Raw genomic sequence first — 19,940 nt, 5'->3', positions numbered from 1 at the left:
TTTTCGATCAAATTATTAATAAGGACGTAATACCCCGAGGCGCTCTTGGTGCCCCACCCTGTACATATACAAATCAATTTCGGCGTGTTTTTGTATCATTACAGCAAAATCAACGAAAGTTTATATTGGAAAAATCTTCGTGAATGTCAACAATTTTGCAAATGCGTCGAACGTAGCATTTGGACTATGAAATTCTCGTCTAAACATAACTGATGCATCGAAAATTGCAGATAAATTTTAGAAAGATATGCATTCATACAATCTGGATTTAAAAAACAGTATGAGGTACATAAACGCAAGAAACTCATGGACGGCGTGCATGAACGTAAAAAAAGCATGTAATGCACGAGTGTTTTTTTTCTTTCTCACGTTGCACTTACGCATACTGCGTTAAAATTTAACGGTAATTTTCAATGCAAATCATTTACGTGAATTTCATTCATGTGTCAATTTTGATATTTTATCGAGACGATATTGATTTCTCACTGTTATCCCGAACCAATCACTGGCCAGTTACAGCGGTAACTTGCACTAGTGCAAGTATCGCCATTATTTCTGCGGTCGCCCTGAGATGTTGCAACAAACTGAAAATTTTCATTCTTACGGTGGCATTGTTTGAAAATGTAAGTCGTGACATTTTCTTCTTTAATATAGGCTGTTCAATGAAAATTGCGGACATTAGAGGTTTGCACGATTGAAAATTACGTTGCAAAGAACGGTCACTCTTCTTCAACTTAATTTTAAATCGTTCAAACTTCTGAGAAATTACTGGCGATTTTTGTTGCACTTATTGTAACACCTCTGATTATTTTCATTTAACGAGGAATTCGGGAAAAATACCAGTGTGAGCACGTTCAATACCATGTCGATTTTTCCACAGCGGACTCATGGACAGAAGAAAAATCAACCACCTCCCATTTTCAACAGCTTATAAAAATTCACCGAATTTCAATACCCATCTAACCATATTCGGATTTACTCGGATAAAATAAAACTGCTTCAATTCTCGCCATTAATTTAATCTAAATAAAATGAAAAAAATTAGATAAGTGTCAAAGGAAAAATCTTATTTCTCTCAGCGTTATTTACTTATCAAAAAAAGTTAACCCATTAGCGCTCAGTGATCTATATATAGATCACAGAAAATAAACAACCTTTATGACATAAATTTGTTTATGAAAACAATTTTTATTGGGACATAAGGTTAGCTTATGTAGGTGGTTAAGTATGCAGCGAGAACTGCATTCGTACGATGGTCTTCAGTTAACATTTTGTGACAAATGTAATGTTACCTTGGGTACTCTTTGCTTTCCTAATTGGCACAATAAGTAGACCTGTACTTACAGTTTATTTAGTTTTTGTATTTTTTTATTACATAGTTTTTGTAAAAAATAAAGTTTATGAATTTAACGCCTAAACAATTTAACCAAAAATAAAATTAAAAAGTATACGGCACATCCCAGTGATCTATATATAGATCACCTTTTTTTAAAAAAACCGCTGAAAAAAAAGATACATTTCAAGATGAATTTTCAAATATGATGCTAAAAGACTAATTCGTGAAGAAAGCAGGACATTTTTTCACGACAAAACAATTTGGCCGCTAATGGGTTAATTCTCCAACTTAAAAATCATCCTGTATAATGAAACTTAATATTTATTGAAATTCTCATAATGGCAATAATTGCTAATAACCGAAAAGTAATATGTAAGTCATAGTCCAATGACAGAATCATGCAGAAATGAAATAGCAATTTCGTGCGACTAATATATTTTCAAGTATTGCTTAAGATCATTTTCTGTCACACATCAGAACGTTTTGGTCATTTATAAAATAGCGATAATATCTATAGGGGATTTTTTCCGATATTTCTTTAGTAGCAATTAGGAAAATGAATAACTGCATTTCATGAATATTTATTCAACCATTATTCGAAATTCGTCCATTATCAATGCTTAGCCACCATGCAGATAATTACTCACTCGGCGAGTGCTAGTTCGATTTTTAATTGAACTTACTTTGAATCTACAAAAAATAGTAGTAATTTTGGGAGCCCCTGCTGCCATCAACTCTGGGGTTCGCCTACCAAGAGCTTAATGCCATTTTTCGCTCTATTTGAAAAATATCGTGGATACGTTTCCGGGTTTTACTTAAATTATTTATGATCAGGAAAAGGTGGAGGTAGTAAGTTTTTTAATGGACATCTTATACAGGGTGTTTCCTAACTACGTGTAAAAAATTTAATGGCGTAATCTTCGACTGATTTTGAGTCAAAAATGTCTAATAAACATATGTCCGCAAATGCCTTGTTTCCAAGATACAGGGTGTTGACTGAAAGACGTTGAAAAAGGTTTTAAAAGTTTCTAAAGGTTTGGTGGTATTTACTAACTTGTTTATTGTTAGTTTTTTTTGCTACTTCCACTACTATAAACAAGATAGTCAGTGTTATTTTGGTGTTTTACTCTCTAAAGTGAAAGAATTTAGTTCTGTGTCCCAAAAATCAGATTATACCTCAGTTTTGAAAATTTTTCAAATTCCTAATTATACTAATCAAGAAATGGCCAATATGGTTTTTGTTTACGGCCTTGCTGATGGTAAGTGTTTGGAATTTACATGGAAAGGTTTCCAAACCACCAAGCTCCCAACCACCAAACCTTTAAAAACCTCGTTCAACGTCTTTGTGATACAGGATCTCTTATGAAAACTCCAGGAGGAGGAAAGCCAATAACACGTCGAACACCAGAAGCGGAGGAAGAAATCTTAAGACGTATTGAAGAAAACCCCGGAACAAGTACTCGTAAAATAGCTGCCGTTTTAAATATTAGTCATAAAGTAGTGTGGACTGTTTTAAAAGAGCAACAACTTTACCCGTACTACATACAAAGAGTACAAGCCTTGTTACCTCAAGATTATCCTCCACGTATCCAGTTTAGTCAATTGATCCTACAAAAAGTTGCATTAGATCCACAATTCCTTTCTCGTGTATTGTTCACAGTTTTCCAGAAGTGCAATTATCATCTTCCACAATAATCACATTTGGGCTGATGAAAATCCTCATTCAATTGTGGACAAGCGGTTCCAACATCAATTTTCTCTAAATGTATGGGCCGGTATAGTTGGAGATTATTTGATTGGACCCTATTTTTTGCCGCATCATCTTAATGGAGAAACACGTTTAAATTTTTTGCAAAATACTTTATCAGTTTTACTGGAAGAAGTACCTATTGCACAGAGGCTTCAAATGTGGTTTATGCACGACGGTGCGCCAGCACATTTTTCTTTATGCATCCGCGAGCACATAAATGCAACTTTTCCAAATAAATGGACAGGCAGAGGTGTCCCAGAGCCTAATCAGTCGTGGCCAGCAAGGTCCCCGGATTGTAATCCTCTGGACTTCTACTTTTGGGGTGATCTGAAGAGACTTGTCTATGCTGTCCCAATAAACACTCTGGATCAACTTCAGGAACGTATAATTACCGGATGTGAAACGATAAGCAAAACACCAGGAGTTTTCGAGAGAGTGAGACAATCATTAACAAGAAGGATGGAAGCGTGCATTATGAGTAATGGAGGTCATTTTCAGCAATTCTTATAATTAATCATTAAAGCATTCCCCCAAAAAATTGTCTTTTCTAAAATTCAAACCCTCAAATTGAGTCATTTTGGAAATAAAATCTCTTTTTCTTGTCACATTTCAACACCCTGTATCTTGGAAACAAGGCACTTGCGAACATACAGTTAGGTGCAGAACTGAGTCAATACTTAGAAAATTCGTATTAATGGTGGCATAAACAAAATATCTAACAAGTATTCAAAGGAAGGCTTTTATTTTCAAAAAGTACATTAACATTAACATTAAAACCATACAAAACATTTGCCGAAAATAAATGGGGTACATCAAATAATCCTAAATAACATTGGTTCAGTTTTGCTCCACTAATATTAACATTGAACACTTTGGTCGACATTGACACTAATATTTGGTCCAGAGACCTTTAGCTTTTTTAACAGCTAGTAGACGTCTTGGCATGCTTTTTGTTAGTGTTTCACAGAAATCAGGTGGAATTTGGTCCCATACTTCTTCTATTCTCTCCCATAAAACTTTAAGTGAAGATGGTGGCGAATCGTAGTCGTTGACCAGATGATATTTCACGTAAGCCCATAGATTCTCAATGGGATTTAGGTCGGGACTTTGTGCCGGCCACTGCAAAACCTGAAATTTTTGGGTACCCAACCATTCCTTCACAGATTTGCGGTATGCTTGGGGTCATTGCCTTGTTGGAAAATTATTTTGCTAGTGGGATAAGGCATATTATTAACAGTATCTATTAGGTGATCATTTAAAATGGCTTTATAGATGTGCTGGTTCATTATCCCATCTATTTTCTTCAATGGTCCAACCCTATATCCCGACATACAGCCCCAAGCTTTAATATTTCCTCCCCCATGTTTCACCGTCAGAATGAAATCTTTTAGTTTCATGGATTCTCCCTCTCGTTTCCAGCTCCAATGTCGACCATCTGTTGCATATCTGTTAACTTTAGTTTCATAAGACCAAATAACCTTCATCCAATCCTTCTTGGTCCATACCTCATATCTTTTTACAAAATCTAGTCGTGCCCTAATATTCTTCATAGAAAGTAGGGGTTTCTTCTTCTTCTCCACAGCAACAAATTTGGACTGATGTAAAGCTCGTTGGATTGTCCATTTGCTCACCGATTTCCCAGTATCCCCTCGCAGCAACACGGCTGCTTTGGAGGCCGAAGAGGCTTCACCACTGCCCAAATATCTAATTACTCTTCTAGTATCTTGCGCAGACATCTTTTTTGGTTGGCTACCTTTATTTATTTTTAAGGAAATTTTGCACTTATTTTTTACCCTTTGTACTGTGGATTGACTTATATTTAATTGAAATGCGATTTCCCGTGTGGATCTTCCATCAATCAGTGATTTTTCAATTAATTTTCTTTGAAACTTTGAAATCGGCTTCATTGTTTAAAGATTTTGAATTATGATGTTTATTAACGGAGGATATGCGATGCCAAGACGTCTACTAGCTGTTAAAAAAGCTAAAGGTCTCTGGACCAAATATTAGTGTCAATGTCGACCAAAGTGTTCAATGTTAATATTAGTGGAGCAAAACTGAACCAATGTTATTTAGGATTATTTGATGTACCCCATTTATTTTCGGCAAATGTTTTGTATGGTTTTAAGGTTAATGTTAATGTACTTTTTGAAAATAAAAGCCTTCCTTTGAATACTTGTTAGATATTTTGTTTATGCCACCATTAATACGAATTTTCTAAGTATTGACTCAGTTCTGCACCTAACTGTATGTTTATTAGACATTTTTGACTCAAAATCAGTCGAGGATTAGGTCTTTAAATTTTTTACACGTAGTTAGGAAACACCCTGTATACATACGTTTCGTGCTCGAACACTATGCGTTTAAACACCACGTTATAAACATGACGATGTAAAACTCATCTGAATCTGAAAATCCCCCCATCAGGGGCAACTCGCAAACCCCTGATCTATAATATATAATATAGAGAACCTTAACCTTTCCAGTGAAATTCTTTAAATTAATATTTTATTCTAGACTACGTCACCTTGACTGTTCTTTCTCCCGAATGATGCTGATGAACAATAACGCAGAATGACCTAGCATTAAGCAAGCGTTTCCTTTCGAAATGAAATATTTAGATCTAATCGCTCTCGCATTCGTTCGCATGCAACGGTGGTCTTATCTAAATCTTCCAAATGAAAGTGATAACATCGACATTGAACTCTTAATTCATTTAAAATGCATATTACAATATGAACCTTGTGATGTTTATAATCACAGTGCCTACACGTTACGAAAATTACACACACTAATAGAAAGCGATAAACCAAATAAGTTAAACCAAATACTGGATAATGTAATTGTTTAGTTTCAATAGTCGTGTGTCCCATGGTCACTTTTCGCAATGGGCCTATTTGAAAATTTGTAAAATTTTATCTGGGACGCAGAGTAGGTACACATGCACGTTTATGAGCGTATTTGCATACATATTAGAAATTAGTGCCTTTACTGTCTGTAAATTGAAACCGGCGTTGTGCAAGAGTGTAAAATTATACGTTTTTTATTCAATGTCTCCCTTGATTAGTGCTAATTTGAATCTCTTCCATCGGACCTCTTGATGCTTAAAGCAATGATAGTGCGGTTTAGCTATTACTGACTACAATAATACCAACGAAAGTGATTCCAAGAAAAGAAAAAAAATCTATTACTTATTGCATAAAAGTTGACCTAGATTTTTTCACTTTATCAGGATCTGCCTACCATACCCTCGTTCAATATTATCAGAATAAAAGCTTCCGTATTACGTGATACTACTAATAGCTTATAGTTCTACTACGTATATAATTGAACGAAAACGACCTTGGCTGGCATTCAAAATTTAATTAAAATAACCAAGCACACCTTACTTAAGTTTAAGAACATAATCAAGTAAGTATTGGAGAACTTTATGAGTATCTAATAACTTGGATATGTATGTATTATCGAAATATGTAATCAGACCCAAATGCAATAATCACAGAACATACGTAAAACAGCCGAATACATTATTTTATTAATGATTTAATGCAATGAGCATCTCTTTAAAGCACGGCTTTTATGGGTGTGTAGTAACACGTGTTACTTCAAATTATCAACACGTTCAGGCACTAATATAGGAGATTCAATTTTAAAAAAATTTCCTTCATTTGGCATTACAGATTATAAAATAATTACAGTTGGGTTACTAATCTACTATTAAATATAGCAAATGGGTATGTGGTAGACGGAACAAAGTTATTGCCTACGGGTGCTTCTGCACCTTATAAAAGCCTTCAAAATTGCTGATGTTGATACTAAACCTCACTTGGCAAATCTTCGCTGGCTAAGATCGTCATCTAAAAGTAAACAAATAATCAATTAAATGGTTGATTGATAGCAGAATGCATTGTATTTTGATTATCTCTAGCTACTTATCTGTTCAGGATTTTTCATCACAAATGATATAAAACAATATAAATTTTCTAAGTGTAAACAATTGAATTTTATCATGAAAATGTTCGTTTCTTTATATCAGTGATTATAAATTGGATTTTTCACGTGCGAGTCCCGCTAAACCAAATAAGATGGTGTTGAATTCAGCTTTCGAATCAGGCCCCGGTAAGTTTGCAAGTAAACAGCCCTGCACAGGTACTCTTTAGTTGCAACGTACTCTTAAGAAATGTTATTACTTAACGATCCTCTTACACGGGGCCGGCCTTAGCAAGTATGGCACCCTAGGCGAAATTTTTAATCACCGCCTCCCTGTCCCACAAAAAGTTACCCATCAGGAAAGTCTTCCACCCTTTTTGGTCTGCGGCCCTAGGCCTTTGCAGATACCGGTATCTCTTTGGTGCCGAAAATGACGGTTCACCACATCAAAATTTTACGATGATATAATAGCATTCATATTAAATGTTTTCAATAAACACCTAAAGAAAAGCTTTACATATACCCTCTTACTAACAACTTTGCTTGCACGTTATGTTTCAATGTTACCCGCAGTTAACGGTGATAATATCTTTAACAATTGGGGGAATACTTTGAAAAATTATAATCCTGATAATCAAACGTTGGTTAGAACTTCTAAATGGGCTTAAATGGAGAGAATAATAGAAACTGATTCCAGACCTAGCATTACCTCAGGGGTTCCTCTACTACAACAACAATCAAATGGTAAGATTTATTAAATTAAAAGTAATGTGGTATTCAGCTCTAGGCCAGGGCATTGGGAATGGAAAAATTTCCTATTGTTGTGGTGGGGATGTCTAACATCGCGATTAACAGAAAACCAGCTGACATTTGTAGGTTAGATTTCTTGCTATTTAGGCGAACGATCATTGTTTGGGCTTTCAAAATATTCATTTTATTCTTGGTTGACTTGTACGGGCCAATATTAAAATGTTAAATCCATGAAATATGCATGAAGTGAAATTGTATGAATACCTTATGAGTTTAATTAAAGCTATTATTTCATGAGTGAAAACTTAACTTTCCAGCTTCATATTTATTTTCAATTTATTAACTGTCTTCTTTGTTCTGAAAATTATGAATACAAGATACACATGTTGTGTGCCATATATTAACTTCTGAGGAATTTTAAACATGAAACAAAACTAATATAATTCACAAGTTTATTTTAACAAAAAGTATTACCTACGCAACCTAAGGAACCATTTTATGAAATTTCTATAACCCCTCCAACTTTCTCAATTGCCTCTTTCAACTTGTCAGCCTCATCTTTTGGGAGGTCAGCCTTAACAACTGCAGGGGCGCTTTCCACAAACTTTTTAGCCTGCACCAAATTCATGCCTTCCATAAGGTTTTTCATTTCTTTTATCAGTGCTACTTTTTGTTTCTCGTCAAACTTCATAAGTTTAACAGTAAAGGCTGTTTGAACTTTGACTGGAGCTGCTATCTCCTGGTCTTCTTCAGAAGGAGCTGCTGCAGCAAAGCCTCCGGCAGGAAAAATTGGTGCATCAGGGAGATTTAGCCTTTTTTTTAAGGCAGTACTCAGTTCAGAGACTTCAATTAGGTTCAGTTGGGAAATCTCGGTAACTAGTTTATCAATTTTTGGTGACACAGGTTTATCTATGGTGCTGGGAGGAGGAATTTCAAGCATATCTATTGGGGCTGCTTGGGTTTCTGTGCTCTGCAATGCTGAAACGCTGAAGAATAGAAAAAATTGGATATCAGAGATGCAGATTAATATACAAGCATGTTGTACCTTTTATGGAGGTTTCGCCACTGCCTGAACGATGACCTTACGGCTATCTTAGTAGCGTTCTGCATCGTGAATATATGATAATGAAAATTCGTATTTAGTCTCTTTTTAATAATTTCATAGAATGACCAGCTAAATGGTTATAATTTTTATGTTTTTTTACTACTTGATTCTGGTTTTGGTTACTTAAGTTTTAGGTTAGAAACGAAAGAATGGCGAGAATGACACTTGACGGACGGCCATCTATAAGTGTGGTGTTGCCACTAGTGCGACATTGCCATTTTAACGTAAATTACCTTAAGTCTCGTTTTTCTATCGTATTTACCATTATATCTCACCATATCCTGTATATTAAATTTTTTTTTATTATTCAACAAATCTTAGACCTATCATTAATTCAAACACAAAGTATTTTTCCTACGAGCACTCAGCATAGTGGCTTTAAAGCTACTAAATAAAGTTAACGCACATGTGCGGTAAAAAATTTTTTTGCGCATGCTTATTAAGATTGGATGTGCCTGTGCCAAATGGTTTTTTAGGTATCTGACATTGATATAAGTGCCGTAAATAATGTTTTTCTGCTGTTAGCTTTAAAGGACACCGTTATTGGGTGCGTTGAATGACTGAAAAGAACGTTTTCCCACCTTTTTTTTTCTAAAACAATTGAATAATAGCTTAATAGCGTGTCAACGGTTGATTATTTACCTAGAGAGCTAATCGGTCGCAGTTCCATTATTATGTTTGTTGCTTTATTATGGTTACCATGGAAATAAGTAGGCAAAGGATACGTCACCGCTATTTTGATTTAATGCGCGTCATGTTTTTTGTTTTGGATTTAATTTATGCTCGATTTAAATAGATTTATTATAATTTTATACAATTAAGTTAAATTAAGTAGAAAAAATCATACACATACACCGCGGTTATGAAATATTTGCGACCCTCAAGTGGTAGATATTAGATTTAAGCCCAGTGTTCCGGTTATAATAATGTAAATATATTATATACGTTTGAAGTGGATCGTTCACTTTTCCTTTTATTTTGATTGCGAATAACGCCTTACACGCAAATATTCCACCGGTCCAACCGCCCCTACTTGTGGGTAAGGCGTTATTTTGTTACGTAATAAACGAAAAAAACTATAATAACGGACTTCAAAACCTTTATGTATTTGTTATTCAGATATTTACTTCAGCTATATTTTTCAATTTTGGATCTGAATTTTTTTCCAGCTTTTGAGCAACTTTTGACTTACCAAAACTTACTATTATACTTGTTATAAAACATTTGCAATGAAATTTAAGTTTTCTGTAACTCTACAACCAAAATTGCGTAGAATGCTTAACTATGACCACAAGCAGTTGGCAAAAACGTCGCTCTTATTGACGCTAAGAACGGTTTCTTAGGTTTTCATGTTAATACTTACTCCTCTTTTTTTAATAACAATAAAAACACACCTTAACTACCATTTTGTCATGACCTCAGGGCGGCAAACGGATTTTTGAAAATTAAACAAATCGACGTCCATATTTAAAAGTTTTAAGTGGATGTGAGTACCTTTAAAATGAAACATAATATCTAACAAATAAAATTATTTTTTTCAAGAGGAAAAAATGTACTAAAAAATTACTAATAGTTTTTGACAATAATAAGTAATAAAAGCGTAATAAATAAGAAAAAAAAAAGAGAAAAAGAATTTTTGTCGTTCTTTTCGAATATTTCCACCAGCGTTTTTATTGTTGTGTTAGCGTGTTATTGCGCAATAAAATATGCAATTTTGCTTCCATTTTACCAATATCCTTTAAGGCATCGGATTTGTAAAATCCTGTATGTAACAGTTTTCCACTCGTTAGATAGGTTTATGATTCATGTAGGTTCAGAGACTGAAAAGGGTTTCGAATTTAATTAAAACGATGCGAAATACGAAAAAGATCAAGAAACCAGAAGTTGCATTGTGTGATTTTAGTTTCCCTTTTCGAAGTAACTATAACAATTATAAAATAACACAGTGGGCTACTTGTTTTTGTGTAAAACCTGAGAGATCTATCCCGTGGGCACGCTCCTGAAGTTTCCGGATGAATTCTGAGAGGCGGAAAAATACATCGGAGTACCCTTATTAAGATATAAAAATTAGGATTGGGTTGGAATTATTAAAAAATAATTTTAAAATCCGGTTTAAAAATCAATCCGACCTTGTATTTTGGAAATGTCGCAATTCCGGACATTTGATTATAACAACTTTTTTGCTATTTTGACTTAGGGAATGTTCTTTTCAAGCTGCGGCGTATGTGCAGTGAATATACATACGGCTTTGTAGGTCAATTTGACTGACAAAAAATATAATTTTAATACAAGCCTTTTTCATTTTGAGCCAGATGCTTTTTAAAGACTTCCAAGGCAATTTAAGTAGGAACATATCAAATTACTGTAATTTTACGTGGCAGTGTTTATAGCTCCCTGTTACGAGTTATCAATTTTTTTGATGTTCACAAAATCTCTAAAACCGTCTAAAAATGTAGCAATCTCAAACATTAGACACAAGCTTTTGAAGACTACATCTTCGTAATATACGAAAATTTGTAACAAAAAATCGCCATTTATGCAGTAGTGGCCATAAGTATGGAAACTTCTTTAATATTGCATTTTTTGTTAACTACCGGGTATAAATTGAAATCGAACATATACAATAGATTCAACAATTTTTACTTTATTGATATCCTCGGTATATTGGTACTTATTGGTATTGCCTTTAGAATGCAGATAAAAACATAAATTTGCTGCTGACAAAAGTATGGAAACTTTTTTCATTTGTTGATAAAAATCGCAAGTAATTGATAAATTTATAGAATTTTGCATAGTATGTGATAAAGTTCATAGTAGTAACAATGCCAAAACGCCATTTGTCTGAAGAAGTAAAACAGCGTATTGTTGAACTATATAGAAATGGGAACAGGCAGTGCGATATTTCTAGTACTTTAAATATCCCCAAAGGCACTATCTTCAAAATATTAAAACGCTTCCATGAACGTCAAAGAACAATCAATGCTCCACGACCGGGTAGGCCCAAAAAATATTCCAAAAGTACTGTAAAGTTAATAAAAAGGATGTCGGAGAAAAACCCACAGTTGATTTTGGTGGATATTTCAAGGTGCCTTGCCGAAGAGCAAAACATCGTGGTTCCAAATAGAGCAGTGCGGAGAATTTTAGGGAATGAAGGTTCATTTGGTAGGGTTCCTGTAAAGAAACCGCTTATATAAAAAAAATAGAAATGCGCGACTTTCATTCACTTGGGAGCACATCAAATGGTCGCCAGAAAAATGGAAAACCATCTTGTGGAGGGATGAAAGCAAATTTCAGCTGTTCGGAAGTGATGGTATTCGATAGGTTAGACGTCCTAAGAATGAAAGATTCAACCCTAAATACCAGTTGCCGACTGTGAAACATGGCGATGGAAGCGTCATGGTGTGGGGATGTTTTTCGGCGTCTGGCGTTGGTCCATTAATTAAAATAAACGGCATTATGGACCGATTCGCTTATAAAGATACAGTTCCACAGAAAAATGTGCGTACCCCCGTCGAAAACGGCTTTTTTTACATAAGGAATTGGATAATAAAGAAAATCCTTTTGGAAAAATTATATATGTCTAAATATATAGTAAATTTGTTTTTAACTAAACAACAAAAAATCCATAATTTAACAAAATTAAGAAAACTGATAATTGCAACTCAAAAAAGTATGCGCACGAGAGAACTCATCAACGAATAACAAATAAAAAAAAACATTCTTAATATTTTGCCTCCTTTGCCCTCAATAACTGCCTTTAGCCTATTTTTCATAGAAAAAACCAAATTTCTAGTAACCACTATTGAAATATCATTCCACTCTTGCGATAGAGCATCTCTTAAATCCTGTTTGTTGTGGATTCTCCTCTTTCTTATGCGTCGCTCCAGTTCATCTCATAAATGTTCGATGGGGCTCAAGTCCGGAGATTGGGGTGGTGAATGGAGTTGTTTTGGGATATTACAAATTAACCATTCTTTTACGATGGCAGATGTATGTTTCGGATCGTTGTCCTGTTGGAAGCACCATCCGCTTGAAAGCCCCAGTTTTTCCGCAGACTGTTTCAAATTGTTTTTGAGTACGTTCAAGTAAACATTGTCGTATCTACAAACACCAAATTACCCACCCCACCAGCAAACATACACCCCCAAACCATCACGGACCCTCCTCCGTGTTTTACGGTAGGAATGATATTTTTAGGATTTAGCTCTTCATTTACCTTTCTCCAGACTCTTTGTTTTCCATCACTACCAAATAAATTAAATTTGCTCTCATCACTAGATACGACAGAACTCAAAAAATCATTGGTTTTATCAATGTGTAGATGAGCAAAGTGAAGCCGCTTTTGTTTATTAGTATCTGTTATAAAGGGTTTCTTCCTGGGAACTCTACTATGAAAACCCTTGTTGCGAAGAACTGCCCTTACTGTTTCTGAATGAACATGTATTTTATGATCGTCTTCCAATGTATTTCGAATTTCCACTGCCGTTGTTCTGGGATTTTTTGTAACTAAACCGCCAATGGAGCGCTTAATGCGGGGAGTTATTTTTGGCGGGGGGCCACTTCGAGGTCTACTATGAAGTGAATTGGTGGTTGAAAAATTTTCTAAAACTCTTTGAATACTAGATTTGGCCCGTCCAACAATTTTGGCAATACTGTTTAATGAATTTCCTTCATTCCTCAATCTAATAATTTGTTCGCCCAATTCAATGCTAATCTCTTTACTTTTTGGCGCCATATCGATCAATTATTCTGTCTAACTAGTGAGAAGCCTGTGCACAAGCTGGTCAGATTACAACTATTGCAGAAACTAGACCTTAACTTGCAGCAACATGTCGGATCTTAGAGAAATATCGCAAAATCTATTGCCCGTACGCATACCTTTTTGTCCTGCAATTATGAGTTTTTTAAATTTTGTTAAAAGAGGATTTTTTAAAATGTTTTGTTAATAATAAAATTTAATATATTTTTGGGCATAAATAATTTTTCGAAAAGATGCTCTGATCCGTTCTGTCCAAACAGCCATTTTTGATGGGGGTACGCATACTTTTCTGTGGCACTGTATATTGGTAAACCATATGCTTCCGTTTGCTGAGTGGGAAATGCAGTTATCTTGGAGTTTCCAACAAGATAACGACCCAAAGCACACATCTAAGCTCGTTGAAAATTGGTTTGAAGTAAACTGTGTGCCGAAAATGGAATGGCCTTCCCAGAGTCCGGACCTGAATCCGATCGAACATCTTTGGGAACATCTGGGAAGACAAATTAGAAAAGAAAAAATTCACAATGTCAATCATTTGTTTAGTATTATAGAGCGAGAGTGGAAATTAATTTCCGTGGAAACATGTAAAAAACTGGTTTGTTCTATGAACGAGAGGTGTCGTGCTGTTATTAAAGCAAATGGCTATGCCACCAAATATTAAATAAAAATCGAAATAAATGTTATTTTGCTTTAGTTATTTAAATAAAATGTATAGGTTTCCATACTTTTGTCCACCTTAAAATTTTCATTCCTGTTGATTATTTTTTGAGAATATCTCAGAGCGTCCCCTATTGTATATTTTGATAGCGTACCTTCTTATCTAACAATACTATGAAGACAATCTTATAAAAGTAACACAGAAAGGAAATCTGTAGGAATATTTAAAGTTTCCATACTTATGGCCACTACTGTATGTCCGCTCAGGTACTTCTGGGACTACCCTCGTATCTTTCCTGCTATTTCTTGGGAAATTACCCACACAGCACATTACCCACTGATAACTCTTAAAATCACTGCAACCTCTTAACTAGTTCTTGAAACTGAAATTGTGTGATACGCCCCATTCATAAATTAATCAGTTTCCGTCGTCTCGGCATCTGAAATGGTCTCAGATGATTAAATTTTTGTATTAAGATTACGCGACCTTAACCTTACGACTTTATTCACAACTGTAGACAAGACTGTTTTGGAATCTCATTAGTTCATTTAAATGATATGAAGAGCCATCTCGGTCAAAAGACGGTTTTTTTTTCATTTTAGAACGGGGGAGAAATATCGCTTTTCGTTCCATTCAAAATCGTCATGAAATCCAAACAACAGTTGTTATTGTTATACAAAGTAAGGGAATACCTATTAAAGTGAGTGTTCTGTCAGCATTTTGTGTCTATTTGATACCGGTCACTCTTAACTTTGGACTTAATCAATTTTGCTATGGCCAAGCACATTGAAAATTGCAATCGTGCCCGTAGCTAATGCGTGCAACACTTACTCAGTGGCAATGGCTCAGTATTTAGAGATGAACGGATTACTGCGGCCTAAGATTAGTAAGTTTTTCTATCAAAATTGTATTGTATTAACACATTTATTCCGAAAATTTGCTCGTCATGCTGTCGGAAAGACACTATAAAGCAGGGAACAACGTATTAAATTAGTAATGGAAGGTATGTACAGTGTAGCCCGTTTTTTTATGGTTTCCATAATAGTAATATGTAGCGCAAATCGGTATATGCAATAGTATGGTACCTTTTTGTGAAACAAGTAATATTGCTGACAAATCTTTCACAGCTAGCTGCATTTTCCAACTACATTTTGGGACCCCCATCGATTTTTTTTTCACATTTTGGCCTATAAAAACGAAGGACACGATTTTCTAGGTAGAATTTTCCTTAGAACGCAGGGGCGTACTCAGTTTTCGCTGTTATAGTTTTTTAGTTATTTACTAAAGTTTTTTTTTCTTATGAAATATCCAGTATATTCTTTCAGAATAAAATTCAACTTGTAAAATATTTTAGGAAATACTTAATGCTATAGGGTTGATTATACAGGGTGTCCGGCAAGTCGATATAATAATTTTAGGGGGTGATAGATTACGTGATTCTGAATCGATTTAACCAAACATACCTATATACCAAGTGTTACAGTTTTCCTGATAATTCAGTTTTTAATATTTTTTAATTTAACCGTGCTCTTTCACAATTGTTGGAGGGTAGAAGAACTCCAAACCTTTTAATCACAAAAATGTACTAAACTTTTTTATTGCCTATAGATAATTGTTTAAATTATTTAAAGGGTAAAATCTAAAATGGCTTCGTTACCTACTTAGAACTACATAAACATGATCTTCCGAGCTGGTAATAAAGCGAAGAGTCAAATTCCAACATGGATTTAATTTAAACGCTTAGGTGTAGGTTTATTCAAATTTCTCAAAAACTTCCTTAGGCAATAGTCTTTCAGTCATGCTGAAAAGATTCTTAAGAAATATTTTAAAAACGAGAGAAATGAACTTTTTATGTACCCGAGCAGCGCATTCACCAAAACGTTATCTACTAAAAATGATATTAAAAATGAAGATATTTGCTAAAAACGCAAATGTGCTGGATAGACATCATTTTGGAAGTATTTGTATTTGATAACATCATCAAGTATTCAGGTAAAACAATTGTTTTTATCACCCCCTAAAATTATTGTATCGACTTGCCGGACACCCTGTATATTATTGTGGTCGCTCAGATTTTCATCCTCCCCCACCTTCCAGTTTTTCACTTTACATTTTCCACTATTTGGTTGCATAGTTATATCTATTATTGATCTTGCTCTAGCTGTTTTAAATGTCGGTTTGTTTCCTTCGTTGCATACTACCATATCCATCTCCTCCATAAATTCTTCCATCATTCTCCCTCTTTCCCCTGTTTTAACTGAGTTCCACATTAAATTTTTAGCATTGAAGTCTCCCGCAATTACCACTTTCTTTTTGTTTTCTTTCACCTTCCTCTTGAGTTTTTCTAGATATATTTCGAATTCTGATGTTTTTTTTATTCGATGAGAATTGTTTTACCTGAATACTTGATGATGTCATCAAATACAAATTCTTCCAAAATGATGGCTATCCAGCACATTTGCGTTTTTAGCAAATATCTTCATTTTTAATATCATTTTTAGTAGATAACGTTTTGGTGAATGCGCTGCTCGGGTACATAAAAAGTTAATGTTTCTCATTTTAAAAATGTTTCTTAAGAATCTTTTCAGCATGACTGAAAGACTATTGCCTAAGGAAGTTTTTGAGAAATTTGAATAAACCTACACCTAATTAATACCTACAACTGTGAAAGAGCACGGTTAAATTAAAAAATATTAAAAACTGAATTATCAGGAAAATTGTAACACTTGGTATATAGGTATGTTTGGTTAAATCGATTCAGAATCACGTAATCTATCACCCCCTAAAATTATTGTATCGACTTGCCGGACACCCTATATATTTGGTTGGCAAAATATATATTTATTACTTTTTAAATTATTTTTAGTAAATAGGCTATTAAAGCATTAAGCAAAATTTTTTTAAATTATTATGAATTATAGGGTTTTATAACGCAATTAAAACATCTGTTCCTTTGAATACTTTTATAGGCCGTTATATTAACAAATAGCAATATATTGCACCATAAAAGTAATAATTCTTACCAACAAAAAGGAGACACTAATAAATAATTATTACAAGTGACTTATTAGATACTTAAGATACTTAATCGATTAAATTATTCATATCGTTATTCAAATTGTTCAAACCGTAAACCATAGAACCTTATGCAACTGGTGTAATTTTTCTGTTCTTTTTAAGGCATTTATTTTATTATAGCAGTTGATTGTCCTTGAATTTGAGCAAAAGCTCTAAGAATCGCCTTTTTTGACTCATCGGCATTATTACATTGAGTGAGGTATAATATACTTTCGCGAAAACTCTAAATGAAAAAGTATTGAAAGATCGGAGGATCATAGAGAGTATCTCACCGAACTGTTAGTGCCCAACGATCTATCGTTAAAAATTGTATTTAAAATTGTAGTAAGTACAACGATATTATGAGGCCGAGCTTCATCTTGTTGAAAACTAAAACGTTATTTGTGAGTGCTAACGAAATCTCATGTATAATTTGAGGAACTAGAATTTGTAAAATTTGAAGAGACTTATCAGCATTCAATCCTCCTTCGAAAATGCAAAAAAAATATTTTACTCACGATCGTAAAGCAGAAAATGCTGAGCCCAAATCTTCCTTGTTGTTGTCAATTAAGTGTATTTTCTCCGTTTCACTGACCCAGAAGGGAAAGAAAACACCATAGAGGTCTCAAAATGACACTTTATCAAAAACGCGGCTGATTATGAAAGTTTCATCAGCAGCATCATTTATTTCACAAAAAAATTAAATAAACGGTTTTGCTTTGTCCACAATAGTTTCCACAATGCCTGCGAAAATCATAAAATTTGGGCCACCCTGTACTAATATTGACGGGATTTATATTAGGGATTAATGGCTCAAGAATGAGACGTGGATGATAAGAATTATTTAATGGTATGTAGGTAATGTAAATACCTTTTTGCACAATCTTCTTAATCTTCCCTCAAATCTCTCCTGATTTTGTTACCACGGAGATGAACAATTGGACATAGGAAGACTTACTGAATTATCATGAAAACATGCATAAGCGTTAAAACATAATTTCCTTGATCAGTACATCAAATCCTGTCGTTTTTGACGTTCACTTCCTAGCTACTTTTACATGGTCTGGAAAGAGTTAATATTATTTACCCAACTAAGTCCTTTATTAGCCACCCGGTCTGTGCTATTGGTATAACAATACACGATTTAATCAAATTTATCACTGCAATAAAACAATACAATATAGTAATTAGGTAAAGCTGAATTAAAATTTATCTGGTGTTACCAGATTTCCTTCTTAAATCCCAAGTATGTTGGTTTGCATGGCAGAATTGAAAATTTTTTGCTGTTGCCCAAAGATCTTGTAAACTGTGATTGAAATTTGTTCAGGGGTAGCTGCATTATTTTAACATGAGGAAACGTTCAGTGAAAGGTATAGTTTTTTACAACGAAATTAGTGTAAAAAGAAAAAAAAATTATTATCACTTTTTGTGTTAGAACCACACCTGCAATTAGAGGTGGAAGTAGGAAAAGAACCCCCTTTGGCGTTAGGTAAGGGATCTGGTTTTCCTAACATTCCCAAGTAACATTTCCCAAACTTTTATTGATTCTGCTCATATTTTCGTTCTCAATGCTTCTAGATGACCGAGAACTCGGAAGCACCACCAACAGCAAATGGAAGCAGATAGTTAATAGAAGAATTCCTATAGTAGCATGGATGCCCACGTACACCGCTACGTTCTTCTTCCAAGATTTGTTGGCTGGTTTTACAGTTGCTCTCACTGAAATACCTCAGGGAATCGCCTATGCACTTGTCGCAGGTTTGGTTTTCTAAATTATTATACAGGGTGAGTCGTAACCGGGACTGACACAGAACAAGTCCGTGTAGGGGACTTCAAAATACGACGATTTGTTGGATTTTTTTCTATGGTTGATTGCTTTAGGAGATGTTGACCTCCGAAGTTCGCATGTAAATTTCTAAACAATTGCATCTATCAGGAATGCGGGATCACAACGCAATCATATTTGGAACACGTTGTATGCAACATCTTTAATTGGTAAAAATGTGAAATCGATAATGTTCAATAAGGATGAGGGATAAGGTAAGGTCCAAAAGAGCTGCGATTTTTTATCTATAAAATAACTAACGAAGGAACAATATCATTTAAAAAATTTAATTCAAAAGCTTTTATTCTCCTTCAAAATTTGTTGAAAATCTTATAATTTTTGAAAAAATCTCAGATTTGCGTGGGATGAACCGAAACCAAATTTAAAAAGACTTAAAGGGATTACTTACCAGTCAAATGTAATACAGGGTTAGTCGGGAGGATCGTGCCAAACTTCAGGAGCGTGTTGTACGTGAAAAATAAATGTAAAAAAACTCAAATGTTGTTATCCGATTTCGTTTGTTTACAAGTTATAGCGTAAATAAAATTAAAACATAAAGGTTAAGCAACATTTAGACGAAACGTTTCCTGGACGTTGGATTGGTCGTGGTGACCCTATTAGTTGGCCTCCAAGATCTCCAGACCTCACGCCACTAGACTATTGTTTGTGGAGTTGGTTTAAAACTGAAGTGTACAGAGTAAAAGTGGACACTCAAGATGCACTAATTCAACGTATTAGAAATGCTGCAGCTGCTATTGAAGAAAGACATG

The 19,940-nt window shown here is 34.5% G+C and overlaps 2 protein-coding genes across 8 annotated transcripts in view; one reads left to right on the top strand and one right to left on the bottom strand.

The window, feature by feature from the left end:
• Positions 1–19,940, top strand: part of LOC136347353 (sodium-independent sulfate anion transporter-like) — an 85,165-nt gene that overhangs the window by 52,502 nt on the left and 12,723 nt on the right. The window contains exons 1-3 of one of the 7 annotated variants that reach the window (XM_066297262.1): positions 18,609–18,715; positions 18,781–18,834; positions 18,924–19,103. In XM_066297262.1, coding sequence (XP_066153359.1) covers positions 18,694–18,715; positions 18,781–18,834; positions 18,924–19,103 — 256 coding nt within the window. In that variant the 5' untranslated portion in view covers positions 18,609–18,693. Of the gene's footprint in view, positions 1–7,005; positions 7,206–7,226; positions 7,761–14,603; positions 15,175–15,269; positions 15,292–18,608; positions 18,716–18,780; positions 18,835–18,923; positions 19,131–19,940 lie in introns of those variants that run through there. The other 6 variants (XM_066297265.1, XM_066297261.1, XM_066297263.1 and 3 more) reach the window with 6 other exon arrangements.
• mRpL12 (mitochondrial ribosomal protein L12) lies at positions 8,205–9,146 on the bottom strand. The gene is made up of 2 exons (XM_066297288.1): positions 8,812–9,146; positions 8,205–8,752 (listed from the first exon to the last, which is right to left on the bottom strand). The coding sequence occupies exons 1-2, from the start codon at positions 8,874–8,876 to the stop codon at positions 8,263–8,265; spliced, it is 555 nt and encodes a 184-aa protein (XP_066153385.1). The 5' UTR covers positions 8,877–9,146; the 3' UTR covers positions 8,205–8,262.

The sequence above is a fragment of the Euwallacea fornicatus genome, chromosome 28 (assembly GCF_040115645.1).
Source record: "Euwallacea fornicatus isolate EFF26 chromosome 28, ASM4011564v1, whole genome shotgun sequence".
NCBI lineage: Eukaryota > Metazoa > Arthropoda > Insecta > Coleoptera > Curculionidae > Euwallacea > Euwallacea fornicatus.
This window is presented reverse-complemented; position numbering and strand designations above follow the sequence as displayed.